This window comes from Chenopodium quinoa, unplaced genomic scaffold, assembly GCF_001683475.1.
Source record: "Chenopodium quinoa cultivar QQ74 unplaced genomic scaffold, ASM168347v1, whole genome shotgun sequence".
In the NCBI taxonomy this organism is placed as follows: Eukaryota; Viridiplantae; Streptophyta; class Magnoliopsida; order Caryophyllales; family Amaranthaceae; genus Chenopodium; species Chenopodium quinoa.
The window spans coordinates 3,045,050-3,053,333 of NW_018742630.1; the positions used below are offsets into that span (position 1 = coordinate 3,045,050).

Consider the following 8,284-nt stretch of genomic DNA (forward strand, 5'->3'; position numbering starts at 1 on the left):
TATTGTTTTTACTGATTTTCATGGCTAATCTTTGAAGGTAATGCTAAATTTAATATATAATTCAATTAGATATACGACATGTTTATGATGCTTATTAGGTTTAATTGGTTAAAATGTACGGCTCATTACCAAAGGTAATTTTTTAAAATTTGGTTAATATATAGACTTAATTAATTAAGCAATAACTTTCTTACATAAACAAACCCTAGATACAATTTATATGGCCGAGTTATCACCGTAAATAAAACATACTTATAAGTGAACTTTGTAAACTAGCTAACACATAACAATCGATCGTTGAAGATAACCACAGTAAAGAACTTCTTTTATTATGTGATAACCTGTTATGTAAGTCTTGATCAACACAAGCCTTTAAATAGGCAAACAAAGATAGTCTACATGACAAGGTAGTTAAGATAAGATGATTGATAACTACAAGCTAATGAGTAGTTAATAGCCTAAAGATAATTACAAAGCTAAAAGTTATCTACAGCTAACAAAGTAATAACAAAGAGATAATTATGATGTATAACAACATTTGAATAAGCTAGCTAAATCACATGAGAGAAACTATTTCCTTTAATAATCATCCTCACCACAATTAGTCAACTAACCTCCCAACTCTTACGTTCACACAATTTACTTATACTCCATCTATTTCTTTTAATAGTCGGGTTTTACTTTTTGCGCAATTTTCTATGCATGCATTCATTATATATACAAATGTAAATATCTTCAATAATTAAAATTGATACAAATTTAACATTTGAAAACTACACATTTGAGGCGAACAAGATCTCATAATTATGTTGTTCAGTTTATTAATATTTTAAGAAAATATGAAATTCCATTTGTAATGGAATGTATAAAAATTCTAAATGGTAAAATGTAGTAAAAGAGAGTATGTTTTTCCAAGCTCTATTGAATATCATGCTACTAATTATCTTTCGACACTAGATCCATGTAATATCAGGGTTAAGAGTGTGGTTTTGTTAAATACGGGTTTGGGCCGCACCCATAAACTAAGAGAGAGAGTCCACTTCACAAGTTCAAAGGAGGTTTCATCCCAAAACCATATGGCAATAGGAAGAGGAAGAGTAGTCTCTTAGCCTTATAAAGTGATTAACTCTCTCTTCTTCAACCAATGTGGGACAATTACATGTGGTGATATTTGGGAGGTTTATTCTTCAACACTCCCCCTCACATGTAAGGTCCCTTTTGAACTTTGTCTTATGTGATTTTTCGAGCTAGAGTGCTTCTTCACTTCCCCTCACATGGACCTACTCTTGGCCCAGTGAACTTTAGCCATTTAGGGTCCCATATCGTGAACCTGACTCTAATACCATGATAAATTAGATAGAAAATAGAATTGAATGACTTGAATTTTTCATTGATCGTAATGTCAAATATATAATAGTCACACCTCCTAACAGTAGAATCAAAAGATATGCTAAAAACCTAGAAAATTAACTAAAATACAATAAATAATATTTGCCAAAAGATATCCTCACAAAAATATATTATACGATATCTCAATAGGTTTCGACATTACATTATTCATGTAATATTAGGCTCAAGAGTGTGGTGATTGGTGAAGGATGCAGATCCAATTTGTCAAAAGCAGGGTTGTTAACTTGTTTTACCTAAATAGGCCGGGTTGCGCTATATGCATGATGGTAGGCAATGAAAGCAAAAGTTTAAGGAAAGAGTCATGTCTTGCTAAGGTTGTGGTAAGAAAGCTAAAGTAACATTCATGTATAGACATTCACAAATACATAATCCAATAAGTTTAAAGCAAAAAATAACTAGACTTAAAAGGAAAAGGTGAGAACTTACCCACTTATAAAAAACTTGCATATTTAGTATAGTACATATAAAGCTATAGATAAATTCTTAGGCCTTGTTTGGTAAAGAGTTTTTTAAAGAGCTTTTAGCTTATTTTGTCCAATTAGATGTTTGACCAATTAAAAAGGCTAATTTGGGTGTTTGGTAAATAGCTTATTAAAAGAGCTTTTTGGGCTCAAAAAACTCTTTTAGAAAAAGCTTATTATAAGAGCTTTTTAAAATTAGTTTGTTGAACAATTAACTTTTTGGCTCTTAAATACACTAAAACAACTAACAATTAACAATTATATATCAAACACTTTTACACAATCAATTAATTATAACTAGCTAGTCAAACCAACTAATATAACCTAATAGTCAAATCATCTAATACAATCAGTTGTATCAATCAGCTACCAGCTAATTACCAAGGCTTTAATCTTTTTCTAATAAGCGCTTTCTCACCAAATAAATACACACTTTCACTTGTTTTTGTCTATTTCTCAATCATTTCTATTTTTTCATGTAAGCTAACTTATATTATGACTATTGAGTTGTTCGTTGGGGCCCAAGTCAAATTATTATTGTCTGTGATGCGGTCAGAATGAATTAATGGAGGAAAAACAAGCGCAATTCCTAATACGAATAAACAGATTTACAAGCGATAAATCTGTAAAATTTCTAGAATCTACCAAAAAAAAGAGTAAAACTCTCAAGATTATTATTAAATGTCAAAAACTGAAAAATTAATGGCGGTTAAAACGTTTAAATAGTCTAAACAAAGCCCCAATACGAAAATTAAGCAAAAATAAAATACGAAAAATATTTTAACGTTGTTTTCGGGCCTTAAACGAACTCGAATGACTTAAAAAGCCTGTCGTAATTTGGACTCATTGGCCCATTTTCATATCTGAAAATACATTTTATTAAGCAATCTGAATTCGGGAGCTCGACTAGTAGAAATCATTACTAGTAAAAATAACTCAAACCTTCCGATCAACGCTGGACTTCTTCGTCGAACCTTGCAACTAATCTCCCTACGTCAATTTGGCCAGGTCGTGATCGAGTTGGAACAAATCAACCTGGTGCGCTTCAATTAAGCATAATGAGTTTCAATTTGGTTAATTTCGAATTCAATTAAAAAGGGCGGTACGTACGGAATTTAATCTTAGAATTTGAATAATTTTTATGTATAATTGATTGTACCTTATATACATCGTATGATACAACCAATACGTCTTTGTTCACATGCTAATGGTAGTGTGAACGGAGAACCTCGAAAAACTAAATATCCTCATATGATCATATCATTTTGGATTATAATTACTTCTAACACAAAAGTAACCGAATAAGTGACGTCCCATCTCAACATAATATCTCATCCCATAACAAAACAATAAATGCCTTATGCATGAAGAAAGGAGAAACCTCCCATTTCTAAATTCCAACAGTAGGATCAACGACAAAAGCAACAAATGAAGAGTTACTTTTGATTGAAAGTGTGGCAATCATACTTCGCTTACAGCTCACAAAAGCAGTTATATAAACGTTACATAATGTTAAGCAACGTGTAAATTCATACATAAAGCATTTAAAAAGGCATGACAGACTATTTGTTACATACTTATATATATAAATAACATACCGTATTTCCTTCACTTTCATATATTCTTAACTTTACTAATTCATATTGTTTATTTAACCACCTTTTCTAAACGTTTCCTTCAATATTATCTTCTTTTTTGCAACTTTCAAACGACATAAATCACCACAAATCGTAGAAGAAAATAAACCTTAGAATTTTGCATCTAATTCCTTTGTTAAATCATGGATGTTTCAAGTGGAATTACTACTGCTCAAAACGAAGGTAAGTTACTTTTTGATTTTGTTTCAAATAGGAAGAAATTTTAAAGACAGAGCGAGTACTGGTAATTGTACTTGTATATTGGCGAGTTTTCATGGATTAGTAAAGTTTGTTATGTGATTATGCAGTTGAAGGATCAGGAGAAAATGTGCTTGCTAAACATGTTGCATTCTTTGATAGGAATCATGATGGTGTTATTTATCCATGGGAAACTTTCCAAGGTTTGTTAATTATTTTCTTAACCTTTGGTTGTATTTACTTTATTTTTTGATGAATTTGAGTTGGATTTTTGGTTAATTTAAAGGGGTTTTGGTTTATTTTGTTAAAATTTGAATGGAATTTTTGCTGATGTTGTAGGGTTTCGAGCCATTGGAAGTGGCCTTCTGTTATCAACAGTTGCAGCCTTCTTCATCAACATGGGCCTTAGTGGCAAAACCCGCCCGGTATGTCGCTATGCATCCCTTCATTATTCTGTTACGTGCTACTATACATCTGTTACTCTATTAACAGTTTTGCTAAAATAGCTACACTCGTTTTTTCCATGGTTTTCAATGCTTATCCCTTCGTTTCAGAATAATTAATGCAAAAATATTTCCGTTGTTTGTTTTTGCTTTACATTGCCCTCGTTTTCTTGCTCCTTGTGTTTTCTCTCGTTTTCTTTCACTTTCACTTTCTCAAGTTTCTTTGTTCGGACTCTTAGGAGTATTTTTTGGACTTGTCCTTTTACTTTTTAATACACTAAATAGAGGGTTCTTTGAGATTTTGTTTAGCCCTATCACTTCTAAGATTTTTTTGTTGTTTTCATTGCACACACCTTTTACCCGGTAATATCTTTAATTACATCCAACAAATATATTAAATTTATCATATATTTTTAAGTAATTATATAGTTGAAATAAACGGAGGGTTTAACTCGTCGATTATGAATTAAATATGATATGTACATTTTATACAAAACATCCATTTATAACGAATTCTATGTGTACATTTTGGATATTAGTACAAAAAGGATTCATACGGTCATACCACACATTGTTTTGAACTTTTGACGGCTTCTTTGTTGAGTTTGGTATATTAGATATATTCTTTTGGTGTGATGCTAATAAAAATTGTTTTGCGGTTCAATATTCACAACATATTTAGTATGACATATCTATGTCTAGCTAATATCATGATAGTTAGAGACAATATTGGATCGTGTTTAAAAAAAAAAAAAAAAAAAATCTAATAAAAGAAGACAATATTGGGTGGGTTGATGAGTCAGGGTGGGACTGAACAATCAATATCAATTGAAGAAAAATGGACCGTTTGGGCTGTGTACGGGTGGATCGTGCAAGGCCTAGTGTTTTGCTAATCTTTACAAAGTTGTGAAGTGTGTATTCTTTTGGAAATCAATATGGTGCACAAATAATTGGTGAAAAAGAAAAAAAGAAAGTAATGAAAGTATTTTATAAAAGTACTGAACAAATTAGCTTTTTATGCATTTGTTACATGTGAATATAGAAAATGAGTTTCATGAACAAGGTTGGTAAACATAATTTGATGATACACCTTTGCTAAAAAAAAAAAAAAATATATACAGATTTTTTATTTTTTTATTTAATAAAAATACAAAAAATTGAAATATGTATTATTAATAATATAGTATGCAAATAAAAAAAAAATATTTTGGAGGAAAAATTGTCAATAATAATATCGACATATTACTCTATCCGTCATTCATTGTTTTTTATTCCATAATTTTTTTTTGCTAATTAAATTCATCAAATGCGAGAGTGAGGGATAACTCAAGTGGTTAGAATTTCCCTCTCGATTTCAAGAGATCTTGGCACGAGAGAAAGTATCTCAAACTCTTTAGATTTTTTACGGGGAAATTCTTTGGTGGGGTAATATTTCATCCAAAAAAAAAAAAAAAAAAAAATCTAGAAGAGAAAAATTTGTTTGGTGTAAGTGCTCTTAGCATGGCTGTCATATTTTTTTCATATGTTAAATACTACAAATTTCAAGAAAATAAATTTTGACATCTGATTTTATTTGTATTTTTGGCGTGAATATAGGGGAAATTTCCTAATTTGCTCTTCCCAATAGAGATAAAGAATATAACCAAAGCCAAGCATGGGAGTGATACCGATGTCTACGACACAGAAGGAAGGTATGTTGTAAACTTAACTTCTACGTTTGTCTTTCATGAACCTTAGCTAATTCACCATCCAATGAAGACTAAAGTACATTTGTTATCTTTGAGTTACGACGAAACCTTATCATGAAATTTGTTTCTAACAATCTAACCAACATATTTAGTTTCTACACTATAATTGATATTGATCTTAACATAACCCGTTGATAGACATTTAATTTTACGATAAGTATTATGTTTATTACTTTGATTAAAAGGGTGCATAGTAGAATATTGAAAAGGCAAACGTGTAAGGTGTAACAGTGGAATGATCAAACAAAGGGAATATTTAAGTGTGTCATCCCGTTCTTATGCTATGTTATGATGATCGATTTTATATAAATTGAAGGTTTGTAGCATCGAAGTTTGAAGATATCTTTAAGAAGCATGCTCATACATGCGCGAATGCTCTTACTTCTGAAGAACTTAGTGAAATGCTGAAGGCAAACAGAGAACCTAAAGATTATGCAGGATGGTTAGCAACACTTTCGTAAATTTCATACTTATAACATATGTTATATGGTTCAGACTTGATATACAATTGTCCAATTCTTTCTTTTATTCACAGGATTGGTGCCTATTCAGAATGGAAGATTCTATACTACCTTTGCAAGGACAAGAATGGCTATTTGCCAAAAGAAACAATTCGAGGAGTGTATGATGGAAGCTTATTCGAGCAGATGGAGAGGGATGCACAATCTAAGAAGCACAAACAAGGGTAAACTTTCAAGAAGCTAGTTGGAAGCATATATATATATATACACATTATGTGATGAATTGTAAAGTATTTTTAACTAGTTAATAATTCTGATTTTTTTTCCCTTCATTTTCTTCTCTTCTCAAGTGTTCATGGAGGAGATAAATAAATTAGCATTGCAGTTGATCTTCACTGTCAGCATCGAATCTACACATTTGTTTTGGCTATGTATCTAACAGTTTGGTTTGAATCTACACATTTGTTTGTTCATTGTAATGATTGTGTGATGTTGATTGTAATTTTTTGTACATTGTTACAGTTTACAAGGATGTATTATATACGTCTTTTTGTTTGTGTGTGTCGGTGGTGAATATTACTACCAAGCTAGTCTTGATCTCGTGATAGGAATGTGAGCTTGTGAATTTTAAGGTCACGAGTTTGATTTCTACTTGACTTTTAAAAAAGGATCGGAACATTATTTTTTTCCTATGTCCACTCTTTAAGATAGACTGTCGGTTATGATTTGTTGTAACACCTTGCAATTGGGCCTAGGGCCAGATTTGATTTATTTTCATCAACTTATGATGTGAGTGTTTAATTAAGGTACATTTTCAAAATTTTATCACCGGTTACCTTTAAAAAACCATCCATTCAGTTTTAAATAAGTATTTCCTATGATCAATTACTTGTTTCTTATCCATTTCACTTTAACTACGCTACAAAGTCTCAAATTAAGAGTTTTAAAATAATTTTGTATTGACTACCAAACTACGTTAACACTAAGGACGCACATCCAAACAAACAAGTATAGGTGCACGAAGACTCCAACAATGTTTTCGTTTTCAACACCATAACCATTTTAGAAATCTCGAAAACTTTTCCAAAAATTAATAAACACAGAGGCTAGACATATGATTTTTAACTTGAAAAATGCATTTTCAATAACGTAGACTTTTTTAAACACTCAAATTTCCAAAATAAATCATCGAGGCAATTTTTATTTAGGAGAAAACAAAAAAAAAAAACAGTACTCAGTTGGTCACCCATTAGACAGATTTATTGAATATAATTGACGCAAGTATAGCTTTAGATACTTTTAACTGAACCATGGACCGGCCAATGCATTTCTATTTGCCATTGATCTTATTGTGATTTATTTATGAATAGATTTTTGTATGAGGTGCTTTGTATTAGGAATAATCTATTATTTATCTGTATTAAAGCATGCTAATTATTCTAAAATAAACTAATTTTGTTGATAATGCCATGCCATTATGCCAACTTGAACTTTGAATAAAAGTGAGTGTGTAGTGACATTAGTATGCACATTGCCACTTTCTATCTGTTTAGTTCAAAAGCTGATGTTGTGAATTGTATCCAAGATTTGAAAAACTCAAAATTATTCCAACGTCCCACTTATAAAACAACAGAACTCATGTTCACCTGCTTTTACAAATGGATTTAAATAATGCTAGACACTAATAATTTGAATATATTTGCTCATGTTTGATTTATACTATATTTTCATGTCGAGTAACCTTTTTCAGTTTCGGTTCTTATTACAACATAATACAACAAATTAGAATATTAGAAATTTTCTACTGATGTATATGATTTTATTATTAGTTTAATTATTTACAAATTTTAATATGTGGTTGGTCACTCTTTGTGACCGGGATTACTTTATTCACGGGTAATTCCTAACCGATCGAGTAACCCTTGA

At 30.8% G+C, this 8,284-nt stretch overlaps 1 protein-coding gene across 1 annotated transcript; it reads left to right on the forward strand.

Moving 5' to 3' along the window:
• Window positions 1–3,424: 3,424 nt before the first annotated feature.
• On the forward strand, window positions 3,425–7,007 carry LOC110721886 (probable peroxygenase 4). Its single transcript, XM_021901111.1, has 7 exons — window positions 3,425–3,691; window positions 3,817–3,909; window positions 4,046–4,131; window positions 5,746–5,840; window positions 6,214–6,339; window positions 6,433–6,582; window positions 6,709–7,007. The coding sequence occupies exons 1-7, from the start codon at window positions 3,652–3,654 to the stop codon at window positions 6,728–6,730; spliced, it is 612 nt and encodes a 203-aa protein (XP_021756803.1). The 5' UTR covers window positions 3,425–3,651; the 3' UTR covers window positions 6,731–7,007.
• The last annotated feature ends 1,277 nt before the right edge of the window (window positions 7,008–8,284 follow it).

Coding starts and splice junctions, on each gene's coding strand:
- LOC110721886 (XM_021901111.1), top strand. CDS start 3,652: ATGGATGTTTCAAGTGGAATTACTACTGCTCAAAACGAAG. Junction 5,841..6,213: donor GTCTACGACACAGAAGGAAG/GTATGTTGTAAA, acceptor TATAAATTGAAG/GTTTGTAGCATCGAAGTTTG. Junction 6,340..6,432: donor CCTAAAGATTATGCAGGATG/GTTAGCAACACT, acceptor TTTTATTCACAG/GATTGGTGCCTATTCAGAAT.